At 43.8% G+C, this 24,911-nt stretch overlaps 1 protein-coding gene across 1 annotated transcript; it reads right to left on the bottom strand.

Annotated features, from left to right (window-relative positions):
- Positions 1-20,241: 20,241 nt before the first annotated feature.
- On the bottom strand, positions 20,242-21,180 carry LOC132901142 (olfactory receptor 52K1-like). Its single transcript, XM_060943495.1, has one exon. The coding sequence runs from the start codon at positions 21,178-21,180 to the stop codon at positions 20,242-20,244; it is 939 nt and encodes a 312-aa protein (XP_060799478.1).
- Between the last annotated feature and the right edge of the window lie 3,731 nt (positions 21,181-24,911).

Below are 24,911 nucleotides of genomic sequence, written 5' to 3'. Positions count from 1 at the left end.
GTGCATGAGGGCCACTACAGCACAATCGAGAAGGAGTGCCTAGCCATCAAGTGGGCAGTCCTCGCCCTCTGCTACTACCTGCTGGGACACCCTTTCACCCTCTGTTCGGACCACGCGCTCCTCCAGTGGCTCCACCGCATGAAGAATGCCAATGCGCAGATCACCCATTGGTATCTGGCACTCCAGCCCTTTAACTTCAAGGTGATCCACAGGCCGGGGGTGCAGATAGTTGTGGCGGACTTCCTCTCCCGTCGGGGGGGAGTCGGCTGCAGGCCGGACGGTTGCCCAGTCTGAGTCGGGCGGTGGGGGTATGTGGCAGCGGAGGCGTGGTTAAGCGGCGGTCTGTGACCGGAGGGTGGAGTCAGGGAAGGTAAGTGGCAGAATCACTACACCTGATGTCAATTAACCTGTGTTTGTGTGTCTTCCCAGTGACCACGCCCAATATAAGGAGAGAGAGAGCAGAGGAAGAGAGCTCTCTCCCCAACCAGCCGGCTGATGTGTGTGTGCCTGAGTGTCTGGGAGAGTGAAAACGCTGAAAAGTGTTAATAAAGAGTTTTTGGAAACAGTTCTGTCCTGCTGTACTCCTGTGCTCCACCCACCCGCACAAAGTTCTACAAACTTATTGTAAGCATCTCAGACATTTAACCACTAGAACAAAGTTTTTTCAACCCATAAACAGACACATTGGAAGCATTATTGAACAATAGTATACCAATAATATAACATGCACATAATCATGATTGGATGGTTGTAAATTATGATCAAATAGAGGACATTTTGAAAGATGATTTATTTTACAAGAAACGGCAATCTAATCCATTTCAAAAGAGAGTCATTTTTAAAATCCACTCTTGCACACAATGGCTAAATAACTTACAGTTTTCTCAATTGATTACACACAGGACAAACATTTCCGAGCTTTTTAAAATACTTTTTGTTCATTACAACCACATGGAGAAAGTCAAGTCAAAATGCCATTTCTCAGACAATATAATGCAAAAGAGGGTATCATGGTGGTGTAGTGGTTAGCACTGTTGCCTCGCAGCAAGAAGGTCCTGGGTTCGAGCCCAGTGGCCGGCGAGGGCCTTTCTGTGTGGAGTTTGCATTTTCTCCCTGTGTCTGCATGAGTTTCCTCCAGTTTCCCCCACAGTCCAAAGACATGCAGGTTAGGTTAATTGGTGGCTCTAAATTGACTGTAGGTGTGAATGGTTGTTTGTCTCTGTGTCAGTGATAACCTGGCGACTTGTCCAGGGTGTACCCTGGCTCTCACCCATAGTCAGCTGGGATAGGCTCCAGCTTGCCTGCAATCCTGTAGATAATGGATGGCTACAGATAATGGATGGATGGACTATGCAAAAGACAAAGACAACCTGCAGATTATTTGCTACACCAGGAAATTAGTGTTGAGCCAATCAGCTTGTAAGATCATTGTAAGCTCCAGGTGTAGCAAGACTACAGGACCTGTCTACAGTGTAGACTACTGGACCAGAGTAGACACAGTTGATGTTCCTAGTCAGCATGGTGGAAATAATTAACGTGTGCAGCTATTAGCATGCATGTGGTGCTCCATCACTGTGCCGTGAGCTCCAGGTGTAGCAAGACTACAGGACCTGTCTACAGTGTAGACTACTGGACCAGAGTAGGCACAGTTGATGTTCCTAGTCAGCATGGTGGAAATAATTACCGTGTGCAGCTATTAGCATGCATGTGGTGCTCCATCACTGTGCTGTGCTTGGACCCTACAACACTGCCCATCTCCTCAAGTTTCTGGACAGTTTGCATGACTTTATTCCACATATCCCTCCCCAAGCAAGAGGTATACAGTGGTGCTTGAAAGTTTGTGAACCCTTTAGAATTTTCTATATTTCTCCACAAATATGATCTAAAACATCACCAGATTTTCGCACAAGTCCTAAAAGTAGATAAAGAGAACCCAGTTAAACAAATGAGACAAAAATATTATACTTCGTCATTTATTTATTGAGGAAAATGATTCAGGGGGCGGCACGGTGGTGTAGTGGTTAGCGCTGTTGCCTCACAGCAAGAAGGTCCTGGGTTCGAGCCCCGGGGCCGGCGAGGGCCTTTCTGTGTGGAGTTTGCATGTTCTCCCCGTGTCCGCGTGGATTTCCTCCGGGTGCTCCGGTTTCCCCCACAGTCCAAAGACATGCAGGTTAGGTTAACTGGTGACTCTAAATTGACCGTAGGTGTGAATGTGAGTGTGAATGGTTGTCTGTGTCTATGTGTCAGCCCTGTGATGACCTGGCGACTTGTCCAGGGTGTACCCCGCCTTTCGCCCATAGTCAGCTGGGATAGGCTCCAGCTTGCCTGCGACCCTGTAGAAGGATAAAGCAGCTAGAGATAATGAGATGAGATGAGAGGAAAATGATTCAATATTACATATCTGTGAGTGGCAAAACTATGTGAACCTCTAGGATTAGCAGTTATTTTGAAGATGAAATTAGAGTCAGGTGTTTTCAGTCAATGGGATGACAATCAGGTGTGAGTGGGCACCCTATTTTATTTAAAGAACAGGGATCTATTAAAGTCTGACCTTCACAACACATGTTTGTGGAAGTGTATCATGGCACAAACAAAGGAGATTTCTGAGGACCTCAGAAAAAGCATTGTTGATGCTCATCAGGCTGGAAAAGGTTACAAAGCAATCTCTAAAAAGTTTGGACTCCACCAATCCACACTCAGACAGATTGTGAACAAATGGAGGAAATTCAAGACCATTGTTACCCTCCCCAGGAGTGGTCAACCAACAAAGATCACTCCAAGAGCAAGGCGTGTAATAATCGGCGAGGTCACAAAGGAGAGTAACTTCTAAGCAACTAAAGGCCTCGCTCACATTGGCTAATGTTAATGTTCATGAGTCCACCATCAGGAGAACACTGAACAACAATGGTGTGCATGGCAGGGTTGCAAAGAGAAAGCCACTGCTCTCCAAAAAGAACATTGCTGCTTGTCTGCAGTTTGCTAAAGATCGCATGGACAAGCCAGAAGGCTATTGGAAAAATGTTTTGTGGACCGATGAGACCAAAATAGAACTTTTTGGTTTAAATGAGAAGCATTATGTTTGGAGAAAGGAAAACACTGCATTCCAGCATAAGAACCTTATCCCATCTGTGAAACATGGTGGTGGTGGTGGTAGTATCATGGTTTGGGCCTGTTTTGCTGCATCTGGGCCAGGATGGCTTGCCATCATTGATGGAACAATGAATCCTGAATTATACCAGTGAATTCTAAAGGAAATGTCAGGACATCTATCCATGAACTGAATCTCAAGAGAAGGTGGGTCATGCAGCAAGACAATGACTCTAAGCACACAAGTTGTTTTAACAAAGAATGGTGAAAGAAGAATAAAAGTAATGTTTTGGAATGGTCAAGTCAAAGTCCTGACCTTAAAACCCCATTGAGGACTCTCTTGGAGAAGAAACATTGTGTCTCAAGGGGACCTTCCTGGTAAAATAAAGGGTAAATAAATAAATACATTAATTTATTAATCCAATCAAAATGTTGTGGAAGGACCTGAAGTGAGCAGTTCATGTGAGGAAACCCACCAACACCCCAGAGTTGAAGCTATTCTGTATGGAGGAATGGGCTAAAATTCCTCCAAGCGGGTGTGCAGGACTGATCAACAGTTACCAGACATGTTTAGTTACAGTTATTGCTGCATAAGAGGGTCACACCAAATACTGAAAGCAAAGGTTCACATACCGGTACTTTTTGCCACTCACAGATATGTAATATTGGATCATTTTCCTCAATAAATAAATGACCAAGTATAATATTTTTGTCTTATTTGTTTAACTGGGTTCTCTTTATCTACTTTAAGGACTTGTGAATATCTGATTATGTTTTAGGTCATATTTATGCAGAAATATAGAAAATTCTAAAGGGTTCACAAACTTTCAAGCACCACTGTACATGTCCAGCAACAGGAGACACACTACACAGTTGTATTGGACAATGTAAGTTTTCATCAGGCAGCAGACGTTGAAGCATAGTTCCAGGACCACCCAACCTTCTCAGTTTTACGCCTTCCACTATATTCTCCCTTTCTGACCCCCATTGAGGAATTATTTTCTTCATGGTGTTGGAAGCTGTATGATAGAAGTCCTCATCAGCAGGTGTCTCTTCTTTAAGCATTGGAGGATACATGTGAAGTCATTCGGGTGGAGGATTGTTAGAGATGGATAAGGCATTCCAGGAGGGTTTTTTTTTCCAATGCTGTTTGACAAAAGAAAATGTAGTTTGTGATGTCAATGAAATTCTTCAGCCAAACAGAAATGACAAGATTGGCAAGACTGGCAAAATGGCAAGATTACATTTAGTTCCTTTTTACATATTACTCATTTGTTGTTCCCTCATCTGTTTGTATGTTTTACTGTAACTTTATGCTTGTATGGATCTTCATTGTAGTCATTTACATACTGTACTGCACTCATTGTATGTACAGACCTGTTTCTCTTTCAAACTTCATGTTGCACTAAAATTGTTATGTTGGCTTATTTCTGTCAAAACCACTTAATCAAGGAACATTATTTAGAAACATTATCAAGGAACAATTTTTGTACAAGTTGTATTTGGCAGGTGGTTCTGTTCTTGGACCTCCCTGCCTTTCCCCGTGTATATGTGGAAAGCCTTGAGGCAGGGAGTGCACACCTCCCTGCCTTTCCATGTGCCTTCATGAAATGGCCAAAGCAGGGAGGGCAACAGCAATGGAAATGGCATGGATTAAGGGACCTCCCTGCCCTTCCATGTGCCTATGTGGAAAACCTTGACGCAGAGAGAGCACACCTCCCTGCCCTTCCATGTCCCTGCATGGAATGGCTAAAGCAGGGAAGGCGGCAGCAGCAGAAACAGCATAGATTAATCGACCTCCCTGCCCTTCCATGTGCCTATGTGGAAAGCCTTGAGGCAGGAAGAGTGCCTCCCTGCCCTTCCATGTGCCTGCATGGAATGGCTAAAGCGGGGAGGGCAGCAGCAGTGGAAATGGCATGGATTAAGGGACCTCCGTGCCCTTCCACATGCCTACGTAGAAAGACTTGAGGCAGGGAGAACACAGATCCCTACCCTTCCGTGTCCCTGCATGGAATGGCTAAAGCAGGGAAGGCGGCAGCAGCAGAAATAGCATAGATTAATGGACCTCCCTGCCCTTCCACATGCCTATGTGGAAAGCCTTGAGGCAGGAAGAGCACCTCCCTGCCCTTCCATATGCCTGCATGGAATGGCTAAAGCAGGGAAATTGGCAGCAGCAGAAATGGCATGGATTAAGGCTAAACACATCTCCAAAATTGTAGGTTATGGGGGTGTTCCCAGTATGTAGTGATAATCACCTATCAGAAAGTGGTCTGAGGAATGACAAGTCAGTGAACTACAGAAGAGCACCTGCATGACTACTGAAAAAGTTAATGCTGGCTATGATAAGTGTTCGAGCACACGGTGCATCATAGCTTGCTTTGTGGGCTGAGGAACTGCAGACTGGCCAAAGTGCTCATGCTGATTCCTGTCCACCAAGGAAAATGCCTACAATAGGCATGTGAGCATCAAAACTGGGCCATGGAGTAATGGAAGAAGGTGGCCTGGACTGGGTAGTGAGCCAGCATCAATGATACAGAAATGACATGGATTAAAGGCAGACAGCATGAAAGGAGAGGAGTTGGGGTGGAGGTGGGTTGCAAAATGGCTTGCAGAGGAAGCAGCAAAGGTTGGCAGGTTAAGCAGCTTAAATAAGGTGCTTTATGAGAGATTTGCCAATAGAATGCGTAGAAGGGAATCAGGTGAGCTGACAGCTGATGTGGGCTGGCTTGAGATCATCTGTAGTCAGCTGATGTAGCTGAGATTGAGGGCTGAGACCTGCCAGAACTATGCTACACTAAATTTCTGTCAAAATCACTTTGTCAAGGAACATTATTTACATTGCAATATTTGCACAAGTTGTATTTGGCAGGTAGCTCTGTTCTGGGACCTCCCTGCCCTACCAGGTGCCTACAGCACATGGTAAAGCAGGGAGAGCTGCAGCAAAAAACAACAAAACCACCCCACCAGCAGACCTCCCTGGCCTTCCATACTTTCATGGAAAAGTCAGCAGGAGGAGCTCACTGAACTATTAAATAGAAAGCAAGTTAAAGCAATACGAAATATGGTAAGGTGAGATGAAGCTTCACAGATTGCTGTTGGGGTAATATAGCTAGTTAATTTATACAGAGAGCCTGAGCAGCTATGCAATAACATTATTGTTTAGTCTCGCACAGTTTGAATGAACAGGGCAGGTCAGGCTGGATGGCGCTGCCTCGGGGCACAGTTGGTAAAATTCTGAAATTCAAAGTGGGACAAGAATCAGCCATGGATGTCCAAGCCTGGAAGATGGGCTATTCAAACAAAAAAAAAATTATCCATCACAGAGGACCATGTGAGGTGCGCCACAAATCTACAGTGGTGCTTGAAAGTTTGTGAACCCTTTAGAATTTTCTATATTTCTGTATAAATATGACCTAAAACATCATCAGATTTTCACACAAGCTCTAAAAGTAGATAAAGAGAACCCAGTTAAACAAATGAGACAAAAATATTATACTTGGTCATTTATTTATTGAGGAAAATGATCCAATATTACATATCTGTGAGTGGCAAAAGTATGTGAACCTTTGCTTTCAGTATCTGGTGTGACCCCCTTGTGCAGCAATAACTGCAACTAAACGTTTCCGGTAACTGTTGATCAGTCCTACACACCGGCTTGGAGGAATTTTAGCCCATTCCTCCGTACAGAACAGCTTCAACTCTGGGATGTTAGTGGGGTTCCTCACATGAACTGCTCGCGTCAGGTCCTTCCACAACATTTTGATTGGATTAAGGTCAGGACTTTGACTTGGCCATTCCAAAACATTAACTTTATTCTTCTTTGACCATTCTTTGGTAGAACGACTTGTGTGCTTAGGGTCGTTGTCTTGCTGCATGACCCACCTTCTCTTGAGATTCAGTTCATGGACAGATGTCCTGACATTTTCCTTTAGAATTCGCTGGTATAATTCAGAATTCATTGTTCCATCAATGATGGCAAGCCATCTTGGCCCAGATGCAGCAAAACAGGCCCAAACCATGATACTACCACCACCATGTTTCACAGATGGGATAAGGTTCTTATGCTGGAATGCAGTGTTTTCCGTTCTCCAAACATAACGCTTCTCATTTAAATAAAAAATTTCTATTTTGGTCTCATCCGTCCACAAAACATTTTTCCAATAGCCTTCTGGCTTGTCCACGTGATCTTTAGCAAACTGCAGACGAGCAGCAATGTTTTTTTGGAGAGCAGTGGCTTTCTCCTTGCAACCCTTCCATGCACACCATTGTTGTTCAGTGTTCTCCTGATGGTGGACTCATGAACATTAACATTAGCCAATGTGAGAGAGGCCTTCAGTTGCTTAGAAGTTACCCTGGGGTCCTTCGTGACCTCGCAGACTATTACACACCTTGCTCTTGGAGTGATCTTTGTTGGTTGACCACTCCTGGGGAGGGTAACAATGGCCTTGAATTTTCTCCATTTGTACACAATCTGTCTGACTGTGGATTGGTGGAGTCCAAACTCTTTAGAGATGGTTTTGTAACCTTTTCCAGCCTGATGAGCATCAACAATGCTTTTTCTGAGGTCCTCACAAATCTCCTTTGTTCGTGCCATGATACACTTCCACAAACATGTGTTGTGAAGATCAGACTTTGATAGATCCCTGTTCTTTAAATAAAACAGGGTGCCCACTCACACCTGATTGTCATCCCATTGATTGAAAACACCTGACTCGAATTTCACCTTCAAATTAACTGCTAATCCTAGAGGTTCACATACTTTTGCCACTCACAGATATATAATATTGGATCATTTTCCTCAATTAATAAATGACCAAGTATAATATTTTCATCTCATTTGTTTAACTGGGTTCTCTTTATCTACTTTTAGGACTTGTGTGAAAATCTGATGATGTTTTAGGTCATATTTATGCAGAAATATACAAAATTCTAAAGGGTTCACAAACTTTCAAGCACCACTGTATTAATAATGGAACTGAGGAGCATCCTTGTTAATCATGTTTATAGCTGCTGCCTCATTGTCACAAAACAGGATTTGCTTCTGACCAGTGTTTATCTCACAGAAGACGAGCTACACAATTGGGTAGATTCCATGAGAGCATTGGAAGGTGTGTCAGCCGAAAAGGATGACAATTATTTTGGCCATGCATCAGCAAACCGCTGATTATTGAAACCCCCCCCCCCCCCCAACCAATGGAAGGGGCTGCATCTGTGAACAACTTAATTGCTAATGGAGATTCCGGGTTTTCATTATGGAAAAGTGAGATACTGTTCTATTTACCCAACAGAAGGAGACCAGAACTGCTGTTCAGATCTGCAGCCTGTATCCAAGCTCACCCCATCATGGAGTTCTCTACATATTTAGAGAGGTCAAAGCCTGGATACAAAGGAGCGTCCCTGAGGTATAATGTGCATTGCATAATTAAGATGTCCAAACATAGAAACAGTTCCCTTTTGAAATTGCTATTGCCTCCTGTACGTCTCATGACCTCTCTGAAATGATTTGATTTTCAAGCAGCAGTGAAGCTGCATCCAATTGCTGTCAAAGGTGATGCCTAGAAATTATATAGTCAAGTCAATTGATTTCCTAACTATTCAGACATCACCAGCCCGCTGAGAGGGAGAGCTGAGAGGAGGTCTCCTAACCGGAGTATTGAGTGTGTTTTGTGTGTGTGCAGCTGCACCTGTCACTGTTGAAAACTGAAAAGCAATGTATCCAATAACCCTGGGGAATTTGTACCATTACCCGCCTGTCTCTGTGCTTCAGTGTCCACCCCAATCAGACAACTGCTACATATATCTAATGCTTAACAATGATACAATATATTAACATATTTTAAGCACTTTATTTTTCATTGGTTTTTAAAAAATAAATTTTAGCTTTCATTTTTTTAATGAATGGCATGTGACCTCATGGACTGGATTTATACAGAGAGCCTGAACAGCTATGCAATAACATTATTGTTTAGTCTAGCGCAGTTTGAATGAACAGGGCAGGTCAGGCTGGATGGTGCTGCCTCGGGGCACAGGCATTAAGCCAACTATTAATGCCTTTCGCAACTACAGTATGAATCCCTTTAGCAACTACTTGTGCCTATATCGAGGACACACATTGCAAAGATGCTCATAGCAAAGTTGCTCTTAAGGCTCCTTCTTACAAGTGAGTTTGGGAAAACCACGTACAGAGACAATGTTCATTGCTTAAGAGTATCTTTAAACTCACTCTTTAGCCCTAAAGTGCAATGTTATCAGGAAACCCACCCAGATTAGTTCGAGCTGCCAGAAAGGATATACTAACTCATGTAATCACACTTCGATCATGGTAAACAGAAAAGCACAAAACATCAAACCTTGACGTGGATGGGCTACAACAGCAGAAGCCCACATTAAAGCATATACGCAGAGCCATGGCCTCACTTTCATTTATAAATGCCTTGAGACCTCAAGAATGGCACAGGAATAGGTTTAAGCATTAACAATAAATCTAATACAGTAATTTTTATGATTAAAGTGATTTATATTGGTAGCAGTCCGAGTGAATGACTTTGACGTCTGTAACGTCACAGCAGGAAGTCTATCGGTCTCATCGTCATTTCTGCTATACTAAAACACAGCTGACTGCAACTCCGATCCTCCATTTTGAGCTAATTTATTGCCATGCCACATAGGTGTGTTGCTAGCCAGTGCAGCAACACGACAGAAGGTGGGCATTCATAGCCCAAGAATGTTCAAACTGCAAAGATTTGGATGTGTTTTGTGTGAAGTTCACAGGCACACTGGGTGGCTATGAAGTGGTCTCTCCTCTGCTCTGCACATTTTACTGAAGACTCATATGAAACCTCTGATCTGTTGAGGAGCGTTGGCTATAAGCCTGTATTGAAAGATGGTGCAGTACCAGTAATTAAAGGAAAAGAAAACAAGAAAAGAAAGTATTTTATTTATTTTTCTTAAAAAGGAAAGTTTAGTTGCACCAGTCCTCCTGGAGTGAGCCAAGGGTTGTTGCTAAAACCCTGATGGAATGGGACGTGACCTATTGCTCGGGCAGTGACCTCCCCACGGTTGTGGCTAAAACTGGTGACGTCCCGTTCCGTCCCGGGTTTTAGTAATTCCCTGAGCCGAGCAGTAATGGCGGAGTACTCCATATGAACAAAATAGAGAATGAGTGAAGCAGCTGTCTTATTTCTAAACTGGATATTGCTGCCATCTCGCCTTTACGTGGAAGAAGTGAATGAATGGAGAACTGAATGAACAACTGAAAGTCAGATTGTTTCAAAACAATCGGCCACAAGATCGGCCTTCAAGAAGCGAGAACACAGACAGGTAAGCTCCGACTCTCATTTGGATATAAAACCACAAAAACACGTCATTTACCTGCATTTAGATTAATACATGTAACTTGTATTGTGTGTTTAAGTTACCGGTATAAGATTATTTAATTTGCTTCAGAATGTGATTGTCTCAGTTCATCTGATTATTTAATTAGCCTTTTATGTTTTATCAGTGAAAAGGCATGCATGTACATGTATGTTGCATAAGTTATAACACCTATCCTGTTTTAATGAGAGTCAACCCACAATCAATGAAGTCAAATCAGTCTTAGTTGAGCAAATCGGTAACGGTATTTCTTACTTTCACCATAAATTTTTATTGATATGACTTTGGTCTATAGCTGTAAAAGACCTCGGCCTTAAAACCGGTTACCGCAGTGATGTCACACACTCAGGCATGGCTAGCTCAGCGGGGCAGCTCAAATGCCAACTTCACGGTCGATTTTAACTCTCAAAAAAATATATTTTTATTCCAATTTATGCATCATACAAGAGTCAAGGATGGAGATACTATCCACTCAGAAATTTATTTAAAAATAAAGGTTCTGCGTATCTGCTTTAGGTTCCACTCCTGTCAGCCAAGAACAAGAAACTGGGCTCCACCAGGTCAGAATAAAAGAGCACACATTGTAGTAGGAACCCTTTTGGAGAATACTCCACCCCATCACAGGGTGCCGGTATGTCCAACCCTAATCGCTGCAGGAAAATTATCAATGCAGGTGGAGGCATGAAAGCCCAGACATGGCCTTGAGCAGCTCTCTTCCGTGACATCCATGGTACGGTGAAGTATTCTGTTAGAAAAGTGGTTGATTGGAGATGGATGTATATGCAGGAAGAGTGTCTTTATTATAAAAGAAACAGGTATATAGTTCAAAATGGCAGACTGAATTAATAACGATAAACAGGCAAAAAGTTTGAGTCAGGCACAAACAGGCTAAACTGGGCAAGACTAAATCAGAAACCAAAACAGAACAAGAGTCAATAACCAGGAAGACACTACAGTTACAGCAGCTCGGTAAAGGTAATTAACAATGCAATACTTAGCACAGTCTAGGTGTTGGCAGCATCCTTTTATGTGCACCCTGATTGCGCTGTAATACAGGCAGGTGCTTGTCATTCAAGGCAAAGTGAGAGAGGCAAGATTGAGATGATTTGGACACATGCCCATGGTATGTTGAAGAGAAATGCTGGAGATGGGCTTTCCAAGTAGAAGGAAAAGAGGAAGATCAAAGATGAGATTTATGGATGTGGTAAAGGAGGACATGAGGACAATTGGTGCTACAGAAAAAGATACAGATCCATTTAAACTAGCAATACTAAACTGGATGTTCCTGTATAAATATTCATCTCATTATCTCTAGCCGCTTTATCCTTCTACAGGGTCGCAGGCAAGCTGGAGCCTATCCCAGCTGACTATGGGCGAAAGGCGGGGTACACCCTGGACAAGTCGCCAGGTCATCACAGGGCTGACACATAGACACAGACGACCATTCACACTCACATTCACACCTACGGTCAATTTAGAGTCACCAGTTAACCTAACCTGCATGTCTTTGGACTGTGGGGGAAACCGGAGCACCCGGAGGAAACCCACGTGGACACGGGGAGAACATGCAAACTCCGCACAGAAAGGCCCTTGCCGGCCCCGGGGCTCGAACCCAGGACCTTCTTGCTGTGAGGCGACAGCGCTAACCACTACACCACCGTGCCGCCCTGTATAAATATTGATTTTAAAAAAAATGTGTTCACGACATCAACTCTCACCTCAAAGAAGGCAACCTTGAATACCTGGTAGAGTTGAAAAGCTACAGCCCTGAGGAGCATGATTGGGTCCCAGCTAAGGACATCTTAGACCCACTCCTCTGTCATGGTGTAAGACCAGAGCAGGTGGGTGGAGCACAGAAGCACGGCAGGCAGAACTGAGTTCTCAGAAACTTTTATTTTCTGTGGTATATGTGGCTTTTCAGCTCACTCACTCTCTCACATACGCGCACACATGCATTCTGGTCAAGAGAGAGCTCCCTTTCTCTGCTCTCTCACTCCTTTTATAGGGCGCGGTCACGGGGGAAGACACACAAACACAGGTTAATTCACGTCAGGTGCAGTGATTCTGCCACTTACCTTCCCTGAATCCGCCCTCCATTCACAGACTGATGCTTGACCACACCCCTGCTGCCACATACCCCAACCACCTGACTCAGGCCGGGGAGCCGTCTGGCCTGCAGCTGACTCCCCCCCTCTTGACGGGAGAGGAAATCCACCATGACCATCTGCGCCCCCAGCCTATGGACCACCTTGAACTTAAACGGCTGGAGTGCCAGATACCAACGGGTGATCCGCGCGTTGGCATCTTTCATGCAGTGGAGACACTGGAGGGGTGCGTGGTCCAAACAGAGGGTGAAAGGGCGTCCCAGTAGGCAGTAGCGGAGGGCGAGGACCACCCACTTGATGGCGAGGCACTCCTTTTCTGTGGTGCTGTACCGGCCCTCATGCACCGACAGCTTCCGGCTGATGTACAGCACTGGACGGTCCTTCTCCTCCACCTCTTGGGACAGAACAGCCCCCAGCCCTCTGTCCGACGCATTTGTCTGCAAAACAAAGGGGAGAGAAAAGTCAGGGGAGTGTAACAGTAGCCCCCCCACACAGTGCAGCCTTTACCTCAGTGAAAGCCCGCTGGCATTGCTCCGTCCACTGGACCGGATCTGGTGCCCCCTTTTTAGTGAGATCAGTCAGCGGGCTGGTGACGTCCGAATAATTAGGTATAAACCTACGATAGTAGCCAGCCAGCCCCAGGAACTGTCTCACCCCCTTTTTGGTCTTGGGCCTCGGGTAGGCCGCAATCGCTGCTGTCTTATTAATTTGGGGACGCACCTGCCCATTGCCCAAGTGGAAGCCCAGATACCGTACTTCCACCCACCCAATCGCACACTTCTTCGGGTTGGCTGTGAGACCCGCTTGCCTCAGCGACCTAAGGACGGCCCTTAGATGTTTTAGGTATCGCAGCCAGTCATTACTATAAATAATGATGTCATCCAAGTATGTGGCTGCGTAGGTGGCGTGGGAGCGGAGGACCCTATCCATAAGCCGCTGGAATGTAGCGGGCGCCCCAAACAGCCCAAAAGGAAGTGTGACAAATTGGTGTAAGCCAAACGGTGTGGAAAAGGCCATTTTTTCTCAGGATAATGAAGTCAAGGGGATCTGCCAATAACCCTTTGTCAAATCCAGTGTCGAATAAAAACGAGCCGTGCCTAGTCAATCAAGCAACTCATCAATACGAGACATTGGGTACGCTTCAAATTTAGACACTGCGTTGACTTTTCTATAGTCCACACATAACTGGACCGACCCGTCGGCCTTGGGAACCAAGACCACTGGGCTACTCCAGTCACTGTGGGACTCCTCAATGATGCCCATTTCGAGCATGGCCTCGAGCTCTTCCCGAACCACCTTTTTTTTGTGTTCGGGCAGTCTGCAAGGGTGGCTGTGCACTACCACCCCCGGGGGGGGTCTCAATATGGTGTTCTATGAGGTGGGTGCAGCTGGGAAGGGGCAAGAATACGTCCAAAAATTCTGTCTGCAACTGGGCGACCTCCATGAATTGGGTCGGAGAGAGGTGGTCTCCACAGGGGACAGGAGCGGTGGGTGATGTCAATTTTACTTTTTGAACCTCCAACCCCAGCTCCGCTTTCTCTGGAGCCACCGACACCAATGCCACAGGGACCTCCTCGTTCCAAAGTTTTAACAGATTGAGGTGGTAAATCTGTACCCCCCCCACCCCTGTCCGTTCCCCGCACTTCATAGTCGACGTTCCCGACTTGTGTGACCTCAAAGGGTTCTTGCCACCTGGCAAGGACCCTTTGACAATTTGGAGCTCGACGTGGGCAACAACATGAGTACTTTATCTCCCGGTGTGAATTCTCTAAGGCGTGTGCCCGTCATACAGACAGACTTGACGTTCTTGGGCCTGCCGCAAATTCTCCTGGGTTAGGTGCATGAGGGTGTGGAGTTTGGCGCGCAGGTCGATAATGTATTGAATTTCATTTTTGCTTGTTGAAGGTCCCTCCTCTCAATTTTCATGCAGCACATCTAAAATGCCACGCGGCTTATGCCCATATAATAATTTGAATGGGGAGAACCCTGTGGAGGCTTGTGGGACCTCTCACACTGCGAATAACAGGGGCTTGAGCCATTTATCCCAGCTGCGTGCGTCCTTGCTTACAAATTTTCAAGTTATGTTCTTGAGCGTGCGGTTGAACTGTTTGACTAAGCCATCCGTTTGTGGGTGATAAACGCTGGTGCGAATAGGCTTAATTCCCAGTAACCCATACAGTTCATGCAGTGTGCGTGACATAAAGGTAGTGCCTTGATCAGTCAGAATCTCTTTAGGGATTCCGACTTGGGAGATGATGCGGAAGAGTGCTTCCGCAATACTGCGTGCTGAGATATTGCGAAGAGGCACTGCTTCTGGATATCGCGTTGCATAGTCCACCAGAACTTAAATAAAGCAATATCCTCGTGTTGACCAATCTAATGGCCCGACGAGATCCATCCCAATTCTTTCGAACGGGGTCTCGATTAATGGCAGAGGGCGCAAAGGCGCTTTTGGAATGGCCGCTGGATTTACTAATTGCCATTTGTGGCACGCCATACACCACCTACGGACATCGCCGCGAATCCCTGGCCAATAGAACCGGGCCATTATTCGGGCTAGTGTCTTATCCTGCCCCAAGTGTCCGGCCATGGGATTAAAGTGAGCCGCCTGGAATATAAATTCCCGGTGGCTCTTTGGGATCAAAAGCTGTGTTATCGATTCCTTCGTCTGAGTGTCCTGCGTCACTCAGTATAACCCATCCTTAATAATGGAGAAATAGGGGAAGGACGGGGTGGCATTTGGCTGGAGAGTTTGACCATTGATTACTCTCATTTGGTCAAACGTATGCCGCAGAGTCTCGTCTCGCAACTGCTCTAACGGGAAATCTGCGAGGGATTCCCCGAGAGAGGGAGGAGGAGCCTGCTGCTCCTCACTCTGACGCGGTAATGACGTAGACTGATCTGTGACAGCTACTCCCGCCAAAGCCACACCGGGACCTCCCCCCACTAAATTACGGCAGGCCCCACTCTTCACTAAATGTGACATTAATTCTCGAAATCCCAGCCAATCAGTCCCCAAAATTATCAAGTGGGTAAGGCGAGGATTATCCTCCGCCTTTACTCTAAATTTCTCCCCTTGAAATAGAATGTGGACCAACACCAAAGGGTAGTTGTGAACATCCCCATGCACACACAACACCTTCACCAATTGTGCTCTCCCCAATGCCTCATCTTGCACCAGGCTTTGGTGGATTGAGGTCTGATTACAGCCGGAGTCCAGCAAAGCCTGATACATATCCCCTTGGATACTCACTGGTATCCGATACGCTCCAGCCCAATCGAGGGCGGTCTCTGGTGCGTCAGGGATCCGGACCACTGCGCCCACCTGCATCGCCGAGCACTGATGCTGGAGGTGCCCCGGCTCCCCATAGCACCAGCATACCGGCCCAGGCTCTCCCTCTGCACCGGTGTTTCGGAGCTCACTCACCTGAGCGGGAGAAGACACAGACATGGAAGTAGGAAATGGTAGGGAACCGCGGGTGCAGCGGGCTGGCTGGGGTGGAGCCGGCCCCCACCTCCATGGTGGGGGAATGGGGCGAGGACGAGACACAGAAGGGGGAGAGAGAGAGAGAGAGAGAGAGAGAGAGAGAGAGGGGATAAGAGGAGACACGCTGTCCTGTCGTCAGAACAGCAGCCATATGGTCCTCCGCCAGCTCGATAGCCTGATCCAGCGACGCCGAGCGATGGCACTGGACCCACTCCACTGTTCCTTCTGGAAGTCGGACGATGAATTGTTCCAGCGCCACCAGGTCAATGATTCCCTCGGCGTCGTGGTTGTCGGCCCTCAGCCACCGCCGGCAGGAGTCCCAGAGTTGCTGGCCAAACGCGAACACCTGACCGACCTCCTCCAGGCGCAGTGGGCGGAAGCATTGCCGTTGGTGCTCCGGGGTGTGCCCCACACATTGGAGGACGGCCCTGCGGAGGTCAGCGTAGACCAGCTGGCTGTCGGCGGGGAGCTGTAGCGCGGCCAGCTGTGCCTCGCCCATTAGCAGGGGGAGGAGGCGCGCTGTTCCACCGGCCAACCCCATGCCTCTGCTGCCTGCTCAAAAAGAGCGAGGAAGGCTTCAGGGTCATCGTGCAGAGCCATCTTCGTTAGGGTGAGGTGGGGAGGGTCCACGGCGGTGGTGATGGTGGACCCCGCCAACGCAAGCAGGTGCCGGAATGCCTGGTAATCTTCCTGCTGTGCCAGCACCAGGGCTTTGAACCATTGTTCTTGCTCCTTCCGGAGGGCGACCAGCACCTGGTGCTGGCTCTGTTGGGCCGAGGCGAGGGCATGGACCAGGTCCTTGAAGGGGGAGGACTCCATGGGGCTGTCTCCTTCTGTGCTCCGTCCCGGGTTTCGGCACCACTGTAGAACCAGAGCAGGTGGGTGGAGCACAGAAGCACGGCAGGCCAGAACTGAGTTCTCAGAAACTCTTATTTTTAATGATGTGTGGCTTTTCAGCTCATTCACTCTCTCACACATGCATTCGGGTCAGGAGAGAGCCCCCTTTCTCTGCTCTCTCTCTCCCTTTATAGGGCACGGTCACTGGGGAAGACACACAAACACAGGTTAACTCACATCAGGTGCAGTGATTCTGCCACTTACCTTTCCTGACTCCGCCCTCCATTCACAGACCGATGCTTGACCATGCCCCCGCTGCCACAATCAGTAATGTCCTTCATGAAATTTACATAACTGACTGGGATGCACTCAAAATAAATACTGATTTGAGTATACTGTACATTTTAGATTTGTATTTTTAACCCTTTGGTGACTGACCCCTTGAAAATGGTTCCTCCAGGAACGATGATGTTTCAGTTGTCAAGACAACAGAAAAACTAAAATACAAAAACAGAAAGATACGTCACAATGCTCTTGTGCACAAAACAAAATGCTCTTGTATTTGTATTTTAGTTTTTCCGTTGTCTTGACAACTGAAACGTCATGGTTCCTGGAGGAACCATTTTCAAGGGGTCAGTCACCAAAGGGTTAAAGTGAGTTGAGCCCAAAATGAGGCTCTATAAAATTCTGAGACACATTTCATTAACTGCCCAGCACCCTTCATCACTCACCTCAGCAATAGAACTCTCTCCACTGTCCCTACATGCTGACCCTGCCTCTGACTCACTCTTAGTATCAATCTCCTATGTCAAGAGAGATTGAGATGGATTAAGCATTGTTTTTTCTATCAACAACTGAAAGAGAGCTTTAAAAAGTCAAGAAAATAGCAGGAAATAATAAATAAGAAATTACATATTCTTGTTTCATTAGTGGTTGTGATTGCCAATTGTTTTAACCCAATGGTCTTCTCATCATGTGAATTTTAAAAATTAAATTTGTTGGACCATGAACCAAGCACCATTTTATGCAGAAAATACAGAAACTTTAAAATACTAAACTCCCAATAAAATTTTTGGATGCAATCATTTTATACTTGCTGATAAATATACTAAACTCCCAATAAACTTTTCTGATATGATTATTTCATTCGGGGTGGCACGGTGGTGTAGTGGTTAGCGCTGTCGCTTCACAGCAAGAAGGTCCTGGGTTCGAGCCCCGGGGCCGGCGAGGGCCTTCCTGTGTGGAGTTTGCATGTTCTCCCCGTGTCCGCGTGGGTTTCCTCCGGGTGCTCCGGTTTCCCCCACAGTCCAAAGACATGCAGGTTAGGTTAACTGGTGACTTTAAATTGACCGTAGGTGTGAATGGTTGTCTGTGTCTATGTGTCAGCCCTGTGATGACCTGGCGACTTGTCCAGGGTGTACCCCGCCTTTCGCCCGTAGTCAGCTGGGATAGGCTCCAGCTTGCCTGCGACCCTGTAGAAGGATAAAGTGGCTAGAGATAATGAGATGAGATGATGAGATTATTTCATTCTTGCTGATATTATGAATACCAGCAGGTGGCACTCTGTGCACTATAATAGGCGTAGCTGACGCTAGTAGCCTAAATTAGGCTACAGAAGTATTATATTCTGGTGACTGGTCACTCACTGTATGCAATTTCAAATTACAACAGGGAATCAATAAATATCATCAGAGCAGACTTGACCTCATTCTTGGCATTACAATAAGGTAGGCCTACTGGGTTTGAATTAAATGATAGCTAACATTAAGCTAGCTGATACATCTCCTAACATTGACTAGCCAGCTAACTGCACTAACATTTCCATTGGGACAAAAAAAAAACTGTCCTGTGGGGAAATTTTGACTTACTTTCAGCTTCTTTGTATCTTGGGTAGTGGTATTAGGCTGCATGCTTTAGAGAAGTGAATGATATTAACCAGAATGGCAATATACCATTCTCATCCCATCTGTGATCATTTAACTAGTTAGTTAGCTAGTGAGTAAGTTAAATATAAAGGATATTGCTGACTAATTTTTGCACTGTCAAAACACTACATCATTTGCTAATGGAGGAAGAATATATACAGAGCCACACCAAGAGTGTAATGCAATGAGTACCATATTCCACCCAGATTTATTGCCATTTCTGCTTATGTATGAATAAGTTCCAAACTTTCTTTAACTCTATAATACATAAAGGTAAAATGATGGGAACTAAATGCTTTTAAAGCGTTACTTGTATAGGGAAACATAATATTGATGTATATGGAAAAATAAGTAAATGATACATTTTAAAAGTGGTCTGAATTTAACTTTATTTAATACATTTTGTAAAACAAACTCTCCTAAAAAAAATTCACACATCAATTTGCAGGCACACATCAACTTCCTGACATGCCAAGTTTTTTTTTTTTTTTTTTTTGGGGGGGGGGGGGTAATCCTACAGCTGCAGTGGCAAATGCTGTGTAATCATTAAAACAATTTGTTTGTCTGTTTGTTTGTTTGTTTGTTTGAGTTCTGTTCATACAACAAGTACAACTTGACACCAGTGGCATCAACAGTGATGCCTGTGCTACCAATTCCAAAATCTAATCAGTTCATCTGCTGGTTACAATGATAATTGCATATAAAGCCTAAAAATTCAACCACTTGTTCTTGAAATAATTCACAAACTAGAATCTTCGACTGATGCACCTTGTGGCAGAGGCATAAAAAAGAATTACATTCATACTTTTCATTTAAAAAAAAGCATGTAAACCTTACAAATCTGTCCCCATGTATAAAGGTGTAAGCTTTTTCCGTGGTTTATTAGAGTCAGGCAAAAAAAAAAAACATATCTTTTATAAATGTGGGTATTAAATATGTTGACATTCAAGTATAATGAGAATGCTTAGATCAGAATTCATGCATATGCATAGCTTTACCCCATGTCTAAATATTTCTTAATTTAAATCATTAATAGGCACATATAGCTTGCACAAATCAGAAATTCCTGATGAACTGCTGGCTGACCTCCACAGCAAATGCTTGTGTTGTTAATATGTTGCTAGCTAATGGATGTGCATTATTTACAAATGCAAACTTTCAAGACAGGAAAATCAGTTTTGAGCAAAATAAACAGGATCACATGATAAGGCTTTTAATGCAAACACTGCTGCACATGTCTCATTTAACAGTAACAATGCTTTAAATGTTTTATTGTGTTATGTATTAAGAAATACTTCTAGTTGCTAATTGTTTTAGCATAATTGCCATTCACATAAGCTATACAAGTGCCACAGTCATTGGAATGGCTCATATTTTCAAAATGTTCTTGTTGTACCTGCTTTCCAACCACAGTGATGCATGTATTTTATATATTTATGTATTTTATTAATTTCAGAAATTGTTGTCTTATTTCTTTTGTTCTCAGTCCATAAATTATTGGGTTAAAACAGCTTGGAAAAAGTAAATACATTGTGCTCATAAATACACGGCTGCTTGGAGAGAAATCATTTTTTACTCTATATAATAAAAAAGAAATTAGCGCAAAAAATAGTGTAAAAGAAATAACAATTATATGAGTAATACAAGTATTAAGAGCCTTCAAGTGGGCCTTACCAGATTTTAGAACAGAAATGAATATTATTATATAAGACACAGCAATGAAAACAAAATCTAAGGCTGGTACAAGGAAAGCCGTCAAAAGTCCTACCAAGTTATTAACAGAAATATCTCCACATGCCAACTGAACCAATGCCATATGTTCACAAAAACAATGGTCTATCACATTATTTGCACAGTATGATAGTCTTCCTGCCAGACAAACTATTGTGGTAACTAAGATTACATTTCTGATTAATGGTATTCCGATGAACTTTAAAAAGTTACATGTTTCCATATACTTGTGATAAAAAAGTGGCCTGCAAATAGCAAAGTAACGATCCAGTGCCATTGCCAACAGTAAAGTACACTGGAATGTCCCAGAATAATGAATGCAGAACATTTGTATCAAACAGCCAACAAGAGAAATACCATTCCAGTCAAATAAAAAGCTAAACATCATATGTGGTACAAAAAGCATTGGTGAACACAAGTCCACAACTGCCATAAGACCAATTAGTACAAACATAGGAGAGTGCAAAGTCCTCTGTGATATTATTAAATACAGAAGAATGGAATTTCCAAAAACTGACAGCAAAAACATCAGAAAATAGGGAATGAATAGCACAGGTCTCCATTCTTCCAAACCTTGAAAACAATTCAGTTTGAAATGTTTTAAAGAAATGTTTTGTATAAAGAGATCCTGCATTCTGGTTCTCTTTTCAATTCATACTTTTCATTTGTTTGTATATTTTGCTCAGTTTGTAATTTTACCTATACGACTATATCAGGTTTTAACACAAAATGTTATGAATTATGGCATCATGCTTATGTATAGTTACAGTATTTTAAACTAGCTAAAATTAGAGGTAAAATTAGAACAAGTAGCTCTGACATTTGCAGAAATTAACTCTGCCAAAAATATTACATATATAATGCATAAAACCTACAATCATTGTACAAAGATATTATGTATAATAGTGTAGAAATCCAAGAATAACCCTCATTCATTCACACCCACAATCCATTCATTATTCTTAAAGTTGGCAGTGGCAGTGCAGAGCTTTTCAGGCCTCTCTGGCTCTAAGTATAACTTGTTGTGTTCCCATGAGTCACTACGATTTGCCATCCACTCCTGAGGATTTCCATTTTTTAGTCTGAGTTTATCAATACTTAATAAACATTACTATACATGCATTAGTTAATAAAATCACTGACAAAATATGCAAGAAGGAAATTTACATGCATGTATTCATTTTATAATATATAATTAATTTTAGAATATCTGTCTCCAATTCTATTTATTCTTCCACTCAGCATTTGCTTACTAATTACAGTGCCCTCCACAATTATTGGCACCCCTCGTTAAGATATGTTCTTAGGCTTCTAATAAATTCTTTTTTTTTTTTTTTTAAATAATATAGGACAACAATGCAAAGAAAGAGAAAAATCCAACCTTTAATTCAAGTGCATTTATTCAGTGGGGGGAAAAAAATCCCACATTAAGAAATAATTATTTTACATGAACTCATGTGTGTCACAATTATTGGCACCCCTGATGTTAATACTTTGTACAACTCCCTTTTGCCAACAAGACAGCACTTAATATTCTCCTATAACATTTCACAAGATGGGAGAATACAGAGAGAGGGATATTCAGCCATTCCTCTTTGCACAATCTCTCTAAATCATCCAGAGTCCTGGGTCCTCTCCTATGCACGCTCCTCTTCAGCTCATCCCACAGGTTTTCAATTGGGTTGAGGTCTGGGGACTGAGATGGCCATGGGAGGAGCTTGATTTTGTGTCTGGTGAACCATTTTTGTGTAGATTTGGCCACATGTTTAGGGTCATCATCTTGCTGAAAGACCCAGTGACGACCCATCTTCAACTTTCGGGCAGAGGCCACCAAATTTTGATTTTAAATGTCCTGGTATTTCAAAGAGTTCATGATGCCATACACCCTAACAAGGTTCCCGGGGCCTTTGGAAGAGAAACAGGCCCACAGCATCACCGATCCTCCCCCATACTTCACAGTGGGCATGAGGTGCTTTTCTGCATACTCATCTTTTGTGATGTATGAGAGTGTTTGTTGCCAAAAAGCTATATCTTGGTCTCATCTGACCAAAGCACACGGTCCCAGTTGAAGTCCCAGTACCGCTTAGTGAACTCCAGACATTTACGTTTATGCTTGTAAGTGAGAAAAGGCTTTTTCCGTGCATGCCTCCCAAACAGCTTGTTGGCATGTAGATAGCGCCTGATGGTTGTTATGGAGACTTTGTGACCCCAAGATGCTACTCTTTGATGCAATTCTCTAACGGTGAGCTTTGGAGAACTTTTTACTTCTCTTACCATCCTCCTCACTGTGCGTGGTGGCAAGATAAACTTGTATCCTCGTCCAGGCTTGTTTGCCACTGTTCCAGTTGTTTTAAACTTCTTGATGATTCCTCTGACTGTAGATATGGGCAGGTGTAGGTGAGTGGCTATTTTCTTGTAGCCATTGCCTGACTTATGAAGGTCGACACACATCTGCCTTACTTGAATGGTGTGTTCTCTTGTCTTTCCCATGTTGAAGAGTGGATAAGAGAAATAGGCCTCTGTGTCACATCATATTTATACCCCAGGGAAATAGGATGCGATGAATTACTAATTAAAGGTTCCTAGATACACTGATCAACTTTATAAACTACAGTAGAAATGACAGAAATGCTTCAATTACATTTATTTTCTAGGAGTTATGGGTGCCAATAATTGTGGAACAGGTGATTTTATGAAAAATAATTATTTCTTAGTCAGAGATTTTTTTTTAATTCATTTGAGTTAAGGGTTACATTTTTCTACAATTTTCAGTGTGAGATTATGCTTCTGCAATAAAAATTGAATTTATTTTAAGGCTTTTAACAAATCCTAACCAGGGGTGCCAATAATTGTGGAGGGCGCTGTATGTACCTAGCTTTATATACATTTCTCTATCTGTAATACAAAGCTTTTCACTAACATACAGTACAAGTGTGAAACATCACTTCTCCATGTCTATGTTTTAAAAAAAATTAATCTGTGCAGTTCTGTTCACTTAGTTCTATACTAACTGCATAGTTTTCAGAGTTCTGCACATTGCTTGTGTTTTCAAGATTGTGAGAAAGCATGGGTGCAACCTGTGATACAACTTTAACGCTTGTCATAATCGTACAGCTTCTTGATTCAGAGGTGGATCAGACTGTTAAGAGTAGCAAAATTTGGCAGTACTGAGACAGAAAAGACATATGCCACTTTTTTGGGTTTTACCAGAAATGAGGAGATGGGAAGCAGGTTTGAGACAACTCAAAGGGGGCTTGTTATTTTTCCTTTATGTTTTCACTTTTCACTTTATATTTTCACTTTTCAGTGATTTTTATATCTATGAATTTGTACGTGTCCACACACACACAGTTCTGTGCTGCTTAGCTCTCTCTTGTGTCATCCCATTTTATACTTGCCACTGCTCACTGAAACACAAAACACTTGTACTGATGATTGATCTGTGCACTGACAACATTGGCATGCATTGGAGTCACTGGAGTGCACTGTGGTGCAAACAAAGGGTGAAGGCCCATCCCAACAGATACCATCAGCAGGTGAGGACTGCCCACTTGATGGGCAGCCCCCTATCTGACATACCAGTCTGTAAAACAAAGGGGAGAGAGAAAAATGTAAGACTGGTCTGCCACAGAGTGCAGCTTTTAGCTTTTTAGTGACATCAGTCAGCTACAGTAGCTAGTGACATCCGAATAATTAGGCTAATTAGGTACAAACCTATGATAATAGCCAGCCAGCCCCAGAAACTGTCTCACCTCCATTTGGTCTTAGGTCTCAGGCAATTGCTGCTGTCTTATAATTTTGAAGAAACACTGAGCCCAAGTGGAAGCCCAGATCCCATACTTTTACCCATCAACTTCTTTGAGTTTGCATGCCTCCTGACTATCTCAAGGATTTCAGGACAGCCCTCAGATTTCGAACATGTCACTGTCAGTCATTACTATAAATAATGGCATTCAGATAGGCAGTATGCGGATGGAGTATTCTGTCCATGAGTCATTGGAATGTCCCTGGGGCTCCGAATAGCCCAAAAGGAAGTGTCATGAACTGGTGTAAACCAGAGTGGAAAATGTACATTTAAATAATGTCTTCTATGAGACTGCATGTTCATTTTTCACTCCAATACTCCATGTTTGTGTCTGATGGCCGTTTTCACATGTAGCATACATCCCAAACCCACTTCTGGGTATAGATGTGCCTTAACAAAGATGTTGGTTTCTTGTTTCCGGTTAGTGACTAGCCAATAGTCATCATGCTCTGGTTTAAAAGGACATGTGAATTGGCCACTTTCAAAGTAAACAGAGGTGTGAAAGGCTCCTGTGTAACAGCACGCTGCTATGCCATTTGTTTTATAGTCAAAAGCCCCCC

The sequence above is a fragment of the Neoarius graeffei genome, chromosome 17 (assembly GCF_027579695.1).
Source record: "Neoarius graeffei isolate fNeoGra1 chromosome 17, fNeoGra1.pri, whole genome shotgun sequence".
Taxonomy (NCBI): domain Eukaryota; kingdom Metazoa; phylum Chordata; class Actinopteri; order Siluriformes; family Ariidae; genus Neoarius; species Neoarius graeffei.
Note: the sequence above shows the minus strand (reverse complement) of the source record. Positions and strands in the feature narration are given on the sequence as shown.

What these genes read in the sequence shown, in the direction of transcription:
- LOC132901142 (XM_060943495.1), bottom strand. Translation starts at nt 21,180, where the DNA reads ATGCAGGATCTCTTTATACAAAACATTTCTTTAAAACATTTCAAACTG.